General features: G+C 38.6%; 1 protein-coding gene across 1 annotated transcript; it reads right to left on the bottom strand.

Annotated features, from left to right (window-relative positions):
- Window positions 1–13,152: 13,152 nt before the first annotated feature.
- LOC121909399 (tripartite motif-containing protein 16-like) lies at window positions 13,153–15,359 on the bottom strand. Its single transcript, XM_042429943.1, has one exon. The coding sequence runs from the start codon at window positions 15,203–15,205 to the stop codon at window positions 13,532–13,534; it is 1,674 nt and encodes a 557-aa protein (XP_042285877.1). The 5' UTR covers window positions 15,206–15,359; the 3' UTR covers window positions 13,153–13,531.
- Window positions 15,360–16,567: the final 1,208 nt, after the last annotated feature.

Below are 16,567 nucleotides of genomic sequence, written 5' to 3'. Positions count from 1 at the left end.
TTACTTGATTACGATACCTGCCCTGTTAGCACAATTTAGCTAAAGTAGCTAACATTAGCCCAAGTGTGCAGCGCGCGGTGGTCCCAGTAAGCTAGCGTTAGCTTCAGTCTGAGGTAGCAAGGCGTGTTCGTGCTGCAGGACTGCGGGGTGCAGGTTTCTTGGGGTGCATAAATAAATACAGTCAAACAAAAACTATTAAAGCTGTATAAGGAATAATAGAAGAAGACAAAGCTTAGAAATTAGGTTAAAATCAAAGACGATTGCTACACAAAACCATATATATAACATTAAATTTACAGAGAAAGCAAAGGTCCCTGTGGGCTCAGTTAATCGAAGAAACCTGATTTGTTGTCGGAAATGATATGTTGAGTCGGCTTTTTAATATGGAGACTTCAACTTCATGGCAGCTGAGACAGAGAACACTTCATCCATCATAACTGGACATTTCTGTCACGTCAACTGAATGTTTTGAAATTCACTCCTCTTGAATTTATGGAGCTGTATATTATGATGTGTCATGTGGACATCCTGGTTATTACCTAGTCTTGTAAGCCAATATGTGCTGGGAACCATAAAAGGAACAGGACACTCAAATAAACACATCAATTATTAATCAATCAGTCCAGAGTGTGAAAGGCAACAACCTCCACTGCATAAGCTGTATATATAAAAATGTCCTGCATAAGTGTCCAGTATGAGTGGCAGATGTTTGACCTTTCACCAGCCACTCGTTTACTTTGGGTCCATTTCTGCACAAACTCACGTTGCTTTATATGATTATTGGAGTCGATGAAAGCCGTCAGGTCTCAACCATGCTAACCAGCAAACCAAAAATAATGACCTAAACACTCCTCATATTCATTTTTCTTTTAGATTTATTCTTAAACTGTGCATCACTGCGGGTCACACCCACAGAAAATAGTGTACAACAATTATATAGAATTTCCATCTTTATACACAGACTAGTAATAACTCATATATTAGATTTTTTTAATCACTTTAATGTGAAAAAGTTGCATATTGCAGCTTCAAATTCCCTCCCTCCCACTCTTCTTTATGCCTTGAACATCCTTAGATGAAGACATCACTGATGAATAAATCAACAAATCCAACTTGAATGACTCGGAGCGTCCGGTCACCACGACAGCGACAAACACAAACGCTGTGTTGTTCAGGACAAATTGATTGTGTTTCTCTGCTTTCCCTCCCTCATATGGATTTTCTGTTAGACATGAAGGAGGAGGAGGAGGAAGAGGAGGAGGAAGCGACGGGAGAGAGGCAGAGATGTGGAGAATGGAGTTGCCATGGCGACCATCGGCATGTTGGGGGTGCAGTGTGTGTGTGTGTGTGTGTGTGTGTGTGTGTGTGTGTATGTGTATTTCTCCGGCTGTAAGCCAAATGGATGTTAGAATGAAATGCACATTGATTGACATCACAGCGCTACGATTCACCACACATTCATCTCACAATCTGACAGCCTCTTGAACTGATATTGTGCCGTCTAAAGCTGTGCTGCGAGTTTGACAGCTGCACCATTTGTGTTTATTCGCTTCAAACAGCCAGAATACATTGCTGTACATTAGCCGTAAGCTAGCCAGAGAGGGGAAGGCACCGACCGTTGTCTGTGGGAGAGTTTCTGTGTGTTTGTGTTCACTTCAGCCTCTGACTGAACTCACAACTCTGGTTCTTTCTGTTATTTCCCTCCAGTCTCACATCTTCTCATTGACTTTGTATGCAATCACACCACATGCAAAAATTTGCTTCACGTTTTGTCTGAACACATCATGAGACAGGTTGCAACCAAGATTTTATTAGACACATCTTGCACAATGAAATAAACTAAAAAGATTGTTGTTGTTGCAGTCTAAATGCACCATTAGCTTAGCATGTTAGCATGCTTACATTTACTATGATGGGAATTAGTTTTGCAGGAATGTTTTGCACGGGTTGAAATTTTGACCTGATGAAGGGACAAGATGAAGTCAGAAAATCACTAAACTTAATACAGTCCATCTTAAGGGAAACATATATTTTGTACCAGATTTCATAAAAATCCATCTCATAGTGGATTGACCTCCATCGCTTCAGCCATACTGTTATTGTAGCTAAAAAGCAGCAGTGAGGTAAATAAACTTTTTTTAATTTAATCTTTATTTTTATTTGTCATCTTTATTAGGTTGACAACATCTTATTATGAATTACAGTGCAGCAGAAAGAGAGCAAAACATTTGTTTACAGTATATTGCCTAGTAGGGGTGTGCCCGAATACAAATATGTTATTCGGCAAAGCACAAATAGTGGGGTTTTTTTATTTGTCTTCGGAAAGAAAAAAAACAAACATGTTAAATACCAGCGCACAGGTCAGTTACATCACCATCTCAGTGTCTCTCCTCTGCTCCGCTGTTACGTCTATCAGCAGGTCTCAATGAGGGGAGTCACATCCACCTGCTGCATGACGCACATTTCCTAATATGGGCATCACTCCCGGAGTTGGGGGGTGTTCCCCAGAGATAAAGCTGAACTAAAGACACAAGCTTCATGAATAAGCTTCATGAACACTTATTGTAGCACTTTAATTTTAAAATTAAAAGCGTAATAAAAACAAAAACAGGATTTTTAAGCCTCTTTCCACTTTTATTCGAATACAAATACAAATAATTTTGCTGCCTCAACAAATATAGATACAAATACAAATACTGGGCCCTCTGCACATCCCTATTGCCTAGTAACATTTATTAATGAATTTATTATAAAATATGTCTAAAAAACACACAAAACAAGCAATTGAGGATTGAAAAACATAACAGTATAAAATTACTTGACATTCATCTGGAGGAGAGTAAACTTTGACCTCCAGCAACCGCTTTGAGAAAAATATCCACCGATGAAACCTGGGAATTGTATTTTCAGTTCGATGCTCAACATCCCTGAGCGTTATCAAGAGTCAGTGTTCTTCAGTAAACATGTATATTTTATATTCAGTCTGTAATGAACCAGCAGCTCTGGTAACACGAGGGGAGCGGGAGCCGACCGCAACAACTAGACAGGCTTTAATGGATTTTATTATCCAGGCAGCTTTTGGGCTCAGGGGGTTAAAGGTCGAAGTCAAGGCCAAGCGCCTCGTGTTTCCGGCTCATTTCTGCTCCCAGAGGTCCCTGGCCCGACTGACCACAAACACAATGCTGCCAAATCCATTTTTTTTCTGATGGCTTTTCAATGCTGGCTGCTTACAATCCCCAGAAGACGCTCAGTATATCTGAACAACCTGCGCTACAGCAAACACAAACCGCATCAAGGTTTCTGAAGATGCAGCGGTTTCATGAGTGAAAGTGACTGAAAATACTCGTAATGAAGATTTGATTCTTTGATTTTTCATTCTTGTCATTATTGTCATACCTCAGCAAGAATTTCATAAATTTGACAAATATTTTATGATATCAGTCATGCAGAAGAATCAAAGTTTTAGCTCTTCTTAAATAGGTGTATTTTACTTAAGTAGGTTTTTTCATGCATGTATTTTTACATTGTTGTATTGGTACTTTTACTTAAGTAAAGGATCTGAATACTTCGTCCATCACTGGTGGCTTGGTACATGTCTTCTAAAATTGGTGCTATGTGTCTGCAAGATGCAGTTAACAGAGGGGGCAGTATGCTGAGATGTGTAGTAGGTCGACAACAAGAGTGGAAAGTTTTGATGAGAAACAAGTTCTAAAGGAGTGGACAGCCCCCGAGTGGACAAACATTTACTCTCCAGGTACAGCGCCCTACAACACAAAGTATGTTGCTTAGCTACACTCATGCATTGTTAAAATCAAGTTAAAGCACAAGTTCACAATTTTTCAAGACCTAAGTATTAAATTCCCTTCATGTATTTCCCTGTTGAGCTGCGGTGGAAGTATAGCAACAAAAAGAGGGACTTTGGCACTAAAAAGACTGTAACGTTGAAAGATATCTACTTGATTTGACTCAGATTGAAAATGAAAATGCATTAGGAGGGGATCCTTTAACGGCTAGTATGAACAGGAGGAATGATTACAGCTAGAAAAACATGTTTCAGTGTTCATATATATTGGCACTTGACTGTTTGACTTAAAAAATTGGTAACCTATCGTTAAAGGCTTCCTACCAAATGAAGGATGAGCCAAGATTTGCCCATCTGAGACTTGCAGACTGACCCCCGGGGACTTTGGTAATAAATACTATTACATGCTTATGGCTTGATTCTACTATCTGTGTTGCGTTCTGGCCACTCTAGTCAATGCTTGTGATCCCACCAGTTTTAGAAGCGTCCTAGAAGCGGCTCTTTGCTCAATGTCATGATAATTATCACATTATTACATTTTAACACAAGTTGAAAAAATATATAAATTGGTTATTGACAGGCCCACCGTTGGTTTTTTTCACTGTATGTACCCTACCACTCACTTCAGGCTAATTAGATGTTTTTACCTAATATACAAAAAAAACAGACATGTTCCTGGTAAAGTCTGCAAGACTGGAGAAGAAGACATTTGCACATTTGGATTCAGCCGTTGTAGCACTGAACCTGACAAGTCTAAGATACACTGAGAGGATGAACTCTCTCACTTTAAACAACATGGCCTTTTCCTTTGGCGCCACCCTCACCAAAAAACCTTCACATTTTTACTCCACTAGTGCTAAAGTTTTCTGGTGTATAAGAAGTATTACAGCCTCATCAAGCTGCTAGCACAGACTTGTAATGTAAAACATTGTTTCACCAGCACACATTCCCTGTTTTCTCCTCTCTGTCGTGGCCCGTAGCATCACAGCTGAGCTCAGATTATTACACAGAGCTCCAGAGCACGTCGTCTGGACCCGATGAAGCAGCTGAGTTAAAAAGTCCAGAGACGAGCATTTATTCACAGCTAATAAAACTCTCCCCCTCTGCCACTGCCTCTTCACTTTAACACCGACAGGAAATAATAAATAAACAAGACCTTCCTGTTTTCACCTCACAGGTTATTGAAACAAACATATCAATATATAAACAACACAACCAGTTCAGGTAAGATCAGAGCTGCTTTCTGCATATGAATCCACATAAAAGCCCTCAAGTCAAACTCAGTTTTTTTTTTTTTTTTTTTTTAAAGCTGTTTGAATATGAATTAGACGTCACTTTCACCATGGCAACCGCCTCCTTCCCGCCGGTGATGCTCCTTAGTTGACCACAGAGAGTCGACCGCCATCTGGGCTGACAGGAGGAGAGAGGAGGGAGAGACGCACGCGGAGAACAATACACAACGCTCACAAGAACATGTCTAACTAGACACAAACACACACCACATGCATGCAGTAAAAGCATTTTATTTATGTCACACACACAAACCAACATGGAGGAATAAAAAAACACAATCTGTAAATACATTTGTTTCATAATAATCGAACAAAATCTGCCGAGAATCAACAACAAAATGCAAGCAAGCAAAGTTATATCAGTCAGTCAAAGAAAATAAAATCAAATACAATTAAAATAAATAAAAATATATAAGTAGAGCGGATAAAATAGACAAATAAAAATATAAAATACAGCATACGACCCAAACGCCTCTCTGAACAGATGGTTTTTTAGCTGCTTTTTAAAAGAAAAAATGAAAATGAATTGAGAGGGAATAAAAATGATCCGAAAAATGAACTCAAAGGCAAAACTTACAGCAATAAAACTATAGTTTTATGATAAATCTCCACTTTTCTTGCGCTGACTTGCCTTTTTTTAGTTTCAGTTCTGACACACATAGGGAACTGTTTTATAAATGCACCTGCAGAGCCTAAAGATGCTGGATACTGTTGTGCTTTATGGTTTATTACTGGCTGTGGAAATCTTATACACCACTTTACTTTGTGTGCTGCTGCTAAGTGGCTGTTATTGTGTGTCTGCAGACTTTCTCAGTGGTTTCGTTTTATATATAAATCTCTCCTTGGGCTGGTTTCTCCTTATCTGCTTTGCAATAAAGCTTTCAAATACGCTGCTGCTTCCTCTAACAACAGACTTGAAACTGTCAGAGCTGATAACTCTTAGAAAAATAATACCTTTGTTCAGTGTGGTTGCTTTTTAATTTTTCATTCTTACTTTATTTGAAATAGTTGTTTTTTTGTTGTTTTTTTAAAATCCCACCTGCTCAGGCATCTTAACTGGATATTTTGTTTGTTTGTATTTATTGTTGTAAGCTGCTGTCTTGGCCACGTCTCTCTTAAAAAGGAGATTTTAATCTCAATGAGACTAAGGATAGAAGAAGACAGGTCAAAAGTTGGGAGGTGCAACAAGTGGTACGACTGAAACGACGACTGTATGCTGACAACTGGTGCTTCTGACAGAAGATCAGTGTATTTATAATTTGTCTCAGGTTTAAAATAACCATATAGATGTGTCTGCTGCTCAATATATATCAGTTTAACCAACGTGATGTTGTTTAGCAGCAAGGTGACGTTACTGGGAATAGTGACTGCAGCACAATTTAATTACAGAATTTCTAATATTAACACTGTTTACTGAAAAGATTCAATCACATTACAGTATGTTATGATTTATAATAAAAATACTGCACGTACAGAATAGGAGGCTTTTTTTTATTGTTATGATGTGAAGATCATCAAACCCTCCACTCAGTCTCATATCCAGAGAGAGATGGAGTCTGTTGTCAGTTATTCACGCTGGGTGCCCTTTTCTGTTTACTGTCCATCCACTTCATGCATGGAGATAGTGGGGAGGGTGTGTGTGTGTATGTGTGTGTGTGTGTGTGTGTGGGGAGGGGTGGAGGGGGGTCATGGTCGCTGACACAAACACACACACACACACATCCCTACACTTCCCCCCCCCCCCCCCCCCCCCCCCTCACCCCCGGAGACCGAGCGCCCTACATTCAACCATCAAGCCCACTGTTACATAAAAACCACTGCCGCCGCCGCCACCGCCACACAAGCCGGCTTGCTGCCTGTTGCTAGGCAACAAGCCCCGGAGCCCCCATCGGCGAGTCTCGCTGGGTCGCTGCTGTACCTGGAAGTGCTCAAATGGGTCAGTGAGGACAAAAAGATATAAGAGACAAACTGGACAAATGAATAAAAAAAGAAAAAAAATCCAAACCCACACACATATTAAATCACGACTGTGGGACTGCGCATGTCTGAACTGCATAATGAGGTTTGTGAATGAGGGAGAAGCAGAGAGGAAGAGTGAGTTAGCATTATGTCATGTATACCTGCATAAGAAAAGCATATTTTGCAGTTTATTGAAATTCATACAAGTTAACTGGAGATATCAGTATTTTAGTCGATGATAAACCTGCTTTTGTCTTTGTCTGAAATAAATAGAGGTGAAATTTACTCAAGTATTGCACTTAAAAGGGGACATAAGCACATTTATAGGTCTATATTTTAATCTGGGCTCTACTGGGATACGTTTGATAGTCTCACCTGTTGATAATAGTCATTTTAAAGCGACCACATTTATCACAGACACCTTTTATTTCTGCCTGTAAATCCCTCGCTGATAAAATGACAGACTATCACAGTCTATCTGAGAAGTTTTTTTTTTTTTTAGGTAAATTGCCAGGATGAACTCTGGGCGATGATGTCCTTTCAGTGCAGACGGATGATGAGGTTTGACTTTGAACATTTTCGTGGTTTATGTCCTGCATGCCTCACAGACTGAGAGCATCTGGAGTTCACATGAATATTCAGTAATCAGCCTGCAAAGTCAATTATTCTGTACATGTACAACGTTGTATAAACTGCAAATTCTGCAATAAATGCTGAGTTGAAGAAGAGAGTCTTTGAGGATTCGGGAAAATACCGTCAGAGCAGCATTTTTAAGGATTAATCAGCTGTTAATTATCTGTTTTGGCAGCTTGATAACACCGAAACAGTTATAACTCGCATCATCGTGTACATTGTTTTTAACCCTCGCATGAACAACTCTGCTGTTTGAGTTTTTTATTGTAGTTCAGTCAATGCTCGGACCATCCATAACACATGCAACAGCTGTTTATATATCTATAATTAAAATTTCAGTTTGATTGTAAATAAATATAATATTGAATTGACGTTAACAGAAACAGGTTTCATCAGCGCTTCCTGTCTTAATAAACCCTCATGTCGGTTGGTGCTCATCAACAGATCTCTATAACGCCTCTGAATTATTAAAAACTCCCTCATCAATGTTTGATTCTACATTTTACAATTCACTATCCATGCATTGCTCTCTCTCTCATGATATACTCCCTTTGAAACGCGAACAGTACAGTCAGTCCCGACTCGCTGAGATTAGCGGCGGGAGGAGGAAGGATGAATGTTGTGTGTCGTAGAAAAACAACACAAGGTGGTTTTAACTGAAGCTCTGCTGCTTTTTTTTTCACTGTTTCCGCTTTTACAGGTTTCTAGTGTCGGTAATTTATGATACAGCAAGTAAAAAAAAGCGATACTAGTATTTACGAGTAGCTGGCAGGTAGCAAATCAATCATTCATAAACTTGTATTATTCATTTTGTTGGATAGTGATTCATTTGAGCTGAAGGATAATTATGATTATGTGGTTTTATGTATTATGGGATCATTTTTAGTGCTATAGTTAGTTAGTGCTGTGCCCTCAAACAGTGTTAATCTTTCAAATTGAAAAAATATGATAGCTTCTGTACTCTGATGTATAAATCCTTTACATCTGATTGGACGTGAATACAGTGCGATACGGAGCAGCAGTTGTTGTTAGCGGTTGATCTGTGTTGTTAGACATGGAGGAGTTTTTGCTCAATGATATAAAACAAACTTCACACCACGCTGATGCTGTCTCACAAGTGGTTAAGTGTGGTTTTATGGTTTATGGGTGCGGTTTGCTAGTCGCCCAAAGTCACATTTGACTTTGCCCCCCCCCCCCCCCCCCCCCCCCCCGAGTTCAACATGAATCATCAAACATTTGAAAACATTTTACAGGAAAAGACAGAAATGGTCAAAAATTATTTTAATTGTCTTATAACAAGAGATAACTGAGCAATTAAGGGACACAGGATTAGAAACGGAAAATTTGTTTTTTTTTATTCACTGTCTTTAAAGTATTTATTGCTGAGCTTTTCTCCACAATGAAAACAAGACAGAAACTAAAACTGAACAAGCAAAAAATAAATAAAAACAAAAATTATGACAAAATCTATTGAAGTTTTTGTTGACAAAGATAAAATTAAATGAGACCTGCATGAAACCATAAACATCATGTGATCCTGAAGCTGAACAGTAGCTGCTTGACCTGCTGCACAAATAAATGAGCATCTTGCATTACAGTAACGTCATGTCTCTGACAGAAATGTTAGCTAAGGTTGCTGGGACAGAGTTATAGATTTATGGATTCATCTATAACCCGATGAAAATTAAACACAACCAAAGCGAAAAAACAGCCCGGGACAACCCACAAAAACATGCAGGCTAGCATGCTAACGTTAGTAAAAAGGTAGCTAACATGAATGAATTATCACCCGCTGTGGGAATGTGAAGTTATTACTTTCAGTTTGCTTTAGTTATAGGCCATTGTTAGGAATAAAGAGATCAGATGGATGTTCACTAAAGGAACTGTTTTGCATTAATGTTATGTGACGTTTTAGCTGCTCGTCCAAAGCTAAAGTCCAGTTCTGTGAACAATATTTTAGTAAACGGGTGAGTAAATTGCTCTGCAGTGAAGAGAACAGGTAGCTTCAGAGATGCCAAGTCACTGTCAGAGTTTGGGAATGACAACTGTAATTTACTACTGAGAGCAGAGTGACGTGTGAAAAATTACAGTCAGGTATAAACAGGTAAGTAAAGCCTTTTCTTCTAACTGTTGCCATGAGAACAACACCTGTAAACAGCTGTAGCCTCACAAAGATGTACAAAATGCACAAATTACACTTAACCCCACTGACAAAACTTCAGTAAGACTTTAGCTGAACTAAAATAAGGCACCAAAATTAACATTAGCATCAGATTTCTTTCATTTCTACATATTTGTTTTTGTGTGTGTGTGTGTGTGATTTTATGCTCTTTTGGCCTGTCCGACCTTCATTAGATATACCTGATGACCATTTTTAAATGGCACCGTCTACAGTTATGGAACCGGTGCCATAATTCCTGACAGGGAATGATGAGATCCTGTGCCAGGAGTCCACAGGCTGTTGGTCCAGACTGGTTTTCGGTGCGGATCCTAGTTAGTTGTATTTTTGGACTGGACATTTTTTACTGTAACATCAGGCATTTTAGTGCCATTAAATGGGACTTTTTTTTTTTTTTACCGCATTTTATTGTTTTAGTCAAATCATGATCTTTTACTAACCAAGTGGTTTTTGTGCCTAAACCTAACAATTGTAACTCAAACCATGGGAAGGATTGGCGCATCACCTGCCATCAAAAACGTTCCTCCATGTGATCACGTGATCTTATGCAATCAATAACAATGCGCATGCCTAATAATTCTGTACCAACAATAGACTATTTACACAGAGGAATCAGCACAAATAGCCACTTCCTTTTTTTAAAAATTAACCATCTATGGGGCCACAGGGCAAAATTTTGTCATTGGGACCCTGTTAATTCCCACTTAACATGCTAGTTTTTTTTAAAACACAAAATTTTTCCAGTAGCAGCTTGTCAAATGTGAATATTTGCTAGTTTCCCAGTTTCTCCATGATAGTAAACTCAACATCTTTGTGATTTTTACCGTCTGTCAGTCAAAACAAGTCATCAGAAAATGTTAACTTGGGCTTCAGAGAATAATAATCAGCATTTGTCACTATTTTCTGACATTTTAATCAATCGATTATTAAAGAAAATAATGTATTGATAATTGATAATGAAAGTAATTGTTGGTTGGAGGCTTATAGTACTGTAGTATGATGGAATGACACTACCTTTCCCTCAGCTTTCTGTGTGCAGTTTGATAAAAAATGAATCAAACCCAAATGATATGGAGTAAACCCGGGCCCCAGGTTTAAGGTGCATAAGATGATAAGATGCAGAAAGATAAAATTGTGAAGCTGTAATCTATTTGTTTCACATCAAACATGAATAACTGCAATCGTTGTCTCCTGTTCACACTAATTAGAAACCATCTTAAAAATCCTACAGTGTGATCCGCACTGTGAACACAGCCGACGTCTGTTCTGCAGATTTCAGTTCCTCCGCGGTTATTAGATGTAATCCGGTGTTTGAGAGAGATTTGAAACTTTTACCGTAAGAAGTTTACCTGAAACGACTTCCTTTCTCTTCTCCCGCGTCTCTCTCCGTCTCTGTCAGACGCACGGAAAAACATCACAGCAACCTCGTTAATTTCCTACCAAAAATAACGTCCACTTAAGATTTCATGACCCACCACACCTCCCACCATAACACATCAATCACATTGACTTGAAAATGCGACGAAAATAGTGTCACTCTCTATGAATTCCTGTCATTTCTCAGCCTATAAACCTCTTAAACAGAAGCAAGTCGGAGACGAGAAGAACCCTCCGTCCCAGGAGAGACACTCGAGGGAGAATTTGTGAATCTAGGACAGTCGATAGCGCTCCGCTTGACTGACGCAGGCAATTTGTACAGAAATCTGCTGTAATCACTGAGCTTAACTATGTATAATTCAGGAGAGTGAGGACACCGATGATTCAAAAGACAGACAAACTTTTTTTTTTAAAGCAGGAAATAATTTATCAGACGCGTCAGTCCCGCTCAGTGGGGACCTTCAGCATCTGAACACAGTGTAAGACAACAGAGCATTAGATCCAGGAGGAAACGGTGCGACATTGTGGAACAGCTCAGGGACTGTTGACAGTCATAACAGCCATTGTTAGAGACCTTCCAACTGAATGATTAGTCATATTAATTGATTAGTAAATAGGCAGAGAATTAAGGGCTTTTTCAACTATTTTCTGACCAGAAATATAATATAATCTGCTGTTTGTTCCAACGCTTGATATGACCTGTGGCCGGTTTTAGACATGCAGCTTGTTATGTGAATGTTGTGGCAATTTAACATGTTGGCCTCATGTCTGAATAAACACTTTTTATATAAAAGTCACTCCATTCATGAAGAGTTAGAAGAGTTAATGTCCTTCTTTTTCTTTTTTTTTTCTTTTCTTTGTGTATGTTTGTATGTATTATTGAGTTATTTATTTTATTTTATTCCCCCCCATTTCTTTCTTTATTATTAATATTTTCACACTAAAAAACATATAAATGTTGTAGGAATGAACAATATCATATGTATAACTTTTTCACTCCTGCAATGAAGTATATATATATAAAAAGTCACTTCATTCGAGTTCAGTCCAGAATATAGAGACAGTTTGACATTCATATAAATGATGATGAAGAGTTTCTATCTGATCACTGCAAAAAAAAAAAAAATTTCAGTCATAAGTGCAGCTACAAGAGTAAATGTGGTGACACTTTATTTTTTCTAATATTTATGTACTTTAGGGAACAAATCACATATTAATATTAAGTATATTTAACTAATACACAACTCATGATGATTGAAGTATTTCTATGAGTCTCTATGGCTTTATGTGATTAGTTAACACTTAAAGGATCATCTATTAATGATAACTGTTAAATCACAGTTACTTCATACATGAACTGATTTACCAGCAAATATGAAAGAATATAAATCAGAATCAGAATCTGTTTATTAGCCAAGAATGTAAAAATACAAAGATTGTTGCTCCCACAAACGCAACACAGAAGAATAAAAATATAACAAGAGTAAGGTTAGGGTTAGGGTTAGGGCTAACCCTAACCCTAACCCTAACCTTACTCTTATATAATAATAATAATGAAATAAACAAAGTAGGACTAAAATTAAATGAACAATTTAAAATCTATTTACAGAATTGAATTTAAACTCAGTTACTGTGGGTATAAAATGAATGTATGATGCAACGTGATCATGTGTTATACATTCGTCTGGTGCTGCCAGCTTGTAAATGTAGCATGAAGGTGTTTCAGGAGGAAAACTGCCTCAAATAAACTCTCATATTAGTTTCACATTTTCTCCAGAAGCTTTGAATGAGATCATGAGATGAAGACAGAAGAAAATACTTTGTTCAATCTTGAAATAAAACAATTTTATTGATGATATAAAGCTTCAGATTGTTCACACATCCAATCAGTAAAGTCTGTTAAATGACTCTTGTTCAATGATTTCATGTTCAGATTCACTTCATCCACACAATCAGTTAGTTTAACCCAGAATGTCAGCTATGTACAACAACATCATAAATGATCTCCTCATTGATTATTATCACAATAGTTAAAGTTAAAACACAATCATCATGATCAGTGAAAGCCTCCATGGTGAAACAGACACAAGAAAGAGCAGCAACTAAAGAAACTCAAATATTTACATAACAACAGATGAGAAGATGTCAAAGTTGACCATAATGTTTGATTGACAGCTGATCTCTGTGCAGAAACACTGCAGCAACGAGCTCTCAGCAACAATGACAGAGACAAAATCATTTTAAGAATTAACTCAGAATTTAACCGACTGTCCCTTAAATGACTTCTGTCTATTTGAGTTTGCAGAACTCAGCAGTGTCCCCGACACAGGAGTAAAGAAAAAGTCCAGCATAGAGAGGCTGAGTGAATGTGGTCTGGACTCTGTGGAGGAGAGTCATGGTTTCAGAGACGCTGTAGAAGGACAGAATACCTGCTCTGTGATCCAGGTACACTCCTACTCTGGAGGAACCAGGACCTGAGACGGGAGTTGAGACATTGTTGAACATAAATGTATAACTGTCAATGTCACAATTTAAAGACCAAGATTTGTCATTGCATCCAAATCCACATTCATCTGAGTTTCCTGCTCTGCTGATATTCTTGTATGCGACTGCTACATCAACTCCTCCTCTCCACTCCACCTCCCAGTAACAACGTCCAGTCAGACTCTCTCTACTCAGGACCTGACAATAATCAATGAATCTGTCTGGGTGACTAGAATAAGACTGTTCTTCTTCCTCTAATGATGCTTTTCTGTTCCCATCAGATAATAACAGCTCTGTGTTTGCTGTGTTTGGATCCAGTGTGATTTCACGTGAATATTTTAAGAACTCAGCTCTGGTCTTGGGTTCTGGTTCTGACAGTAAAACGTCCACTTCAGTCACTGTCAGTGAGATGTTTGTCCATTTCTCCCTCAGGATGTCCTGTAGTTGATCTCTGAGCTCTGACACAGCTGCTGTCACATCCTCAAAGTATCTCAGAGGACGGATATTGATGCTGGATGAGTCTGTAGGTTCACTGAGTTGTGACAGTGAGGGGTAGTTGTGTAGAAACTGGTTGTGATCCTCTGTGTGTGAGAGCTGCTTCAGTTCAGCGTCTTTCCTCTTCAGCTCATTGATCTCCTGCTCCAGCTTCTCCTGAAGCTCTTTGACTCGACTCACTTCAGTTTCCTGCTGGGATCTGATCTGCTGCTTCACATCAGAGCTTCTTTTCTGGATGAGATGGATCAGCTCGGTGAAGATCGTCTCACTGTCCTCCACTGCTTTATCAGCAGAGCAACTGACGGCCTCCACCTCCTGTTGAAGCAACTTCACATCTTTCTCTCTGTCCTGGATTCTCTGCTGGATGTTTTGTCGACTCACCTCGAGCTCTCTCTGCCTCTCAGTCCTTTCTGCTGCAGCTGAGACTGTGTCGTGGTCTTTATGTTCATCCACAGAGCAGAGATAACAGATACTCTGCTGATCAGTACGGCAGAACATCTTCATCACCTCATCATGACGAGAGCAGATGTTCTCCTGGAGCTTCTTGGAGGGGTCGACCAGCTTGTGTTTTTTGAATGCAGGTGATTCATAGTGAGGTTGGAGGTGTTTTTCACAATAAGAGACGAGACACACCAGACAGGACTTGAGGGCTTTCAGCTTCCTCCCAGTGCAGACATCACAGGCCACATCTTCAGGTCCAGCATAGCAGTGATCAACAGGAGCAGCTTGGAGTCCAGTCTTCTTCAGCTCCTCCACTATATCTGCTAACATGGTGTTTTTCACCAGGACAGGCCTCGGTGCGAAGGTCTGTCTGCACTGAGGGCAGCTGTAGATTTTCTTCTCATCCTCTTCATCCCAGAAACCTTTAATACAGCTCATGCAGTAGCTGTGTCCACAGGGAATAGTCACCGGATCCTTCAGTAGATCCAGACAGATCGAACAGCAGAATTTTGCTCCGTCCAGCTGAACTCCTTGCTGCGCCATTTCACCTCTCAGTGACAACGACTGTCTGAGTTTCACTTTCTGAGAAGTGAAACTAGTTTGCGCTCTGATCTAAACAGCATGTGTTTCTGCAGTGAATGGAGGCTGCAGCTCTTTTACATGTTGGTTACACCCATCTTCAAACTGTAGATCTGAAGGGGAGGGAACAAGGAAATACGTGGACAGACTGGAGCTTGTTGTGTTTGAGAGCAGGAAGAAGAGGGAGGAGTTATCAAGCTATGATTCATTCCAGGAGGAGGAGCAGTTTGAGAGAGATACTGTGTGTTTAACCCTTTTTTTTCTTACAATGAAGCTCACGTCTCATTTGAAAACACTGGTCACCTGCTTTCTGGTGTCAAAGTAATCTTGGGAATTTAGGAGAGATCTACAGATGAATCCCTGTTTCTCTGAATTCTTGTATTCTCCTAAAATCCAGCTGAGTTTTTCCATCAAGCCCCTTAACTGTATAATATTGTTGTTTTGACATAACGTGATAGTTTTCTCTCGCATGTGTGTTGCTGCTTCCTCTCGTTTTCCACTGATCACTGCAAAAAAAAAAAGTTTCACTCATGAGTGCAGCTACAAGAGTAAATGTGGTGACACTTTATTTTTTCTAATATTTATGTACTTTAGGGAACAAATCACATACTTAAGTATTGTTTAACTAATACACAACTCATGATGATTGAAGTATTTCTATGAGTCTCTATGGCTTTATGTGATTAGTTAACACTTAAAGGATCATCTATTAATGATAACTGTTAAATCACACAATGTAAAAAAAAAATCATAAAAAAATGGTAAAAAGTCTGGCAGCAAAAGTTGCCAAACACTTACCGTCAAATAACAGTAAAAAACCTTTAGTTATTCGACAGAGATTTATTTTAAAAATACGGATATTTACTTTGGACATTGTCTACATTTTTACAGTCCAACCATTATAAAATAAAAAGAAAATATTATTATATTATAAAAATTGTCATAAAACATTGCTAGAACAAATGTATAAATCTGCACAAAAAATGGAAAAGATTGCAGAACTACCTTAAAATCATCTAATTTAAATGAAGACTCTGGTTTTCATATAGTAATCTCTGGTAAATTCATAGGATTATTCAATCCATCCACAAGAACTCCCCATCAAAGTACAGATTTCTGGATGTAAAACACAGAAAAATTATGTAAAATTACATTCAAATTACCCTCCTTTAACACCCATTAATGGTATCTTGAGAGCTTTAAGCTTTTATTTTATGTGATTATCCAATCTATTTACAGTAGATCCCTGGTAAATGTTGGTTTTATACTGTACAAAAAAATAAGATCATGTGATAATAGTTTACAAAAACATAATTTTAATAATCA

This window comes from Thunnus maccoyii, chromosome 12, assembly GCF_910596095.1.
Source record: "Thunnus maccoyii chromosome 12, fThuMac1.1, whole genome shotgun sequence".
Classification (NCBI taxonomy): Eukaryota; Metazoa; Chordata; class Actinopteri; order Scombriformes; family Scombridae; genus Thunnus; species Thunnus maccoyii.
The sequence above is the reverse complement of the archived record's forward strand: the minus strand, read 5'-3'. Positions and strand labels throughout refer to the sequence as shown.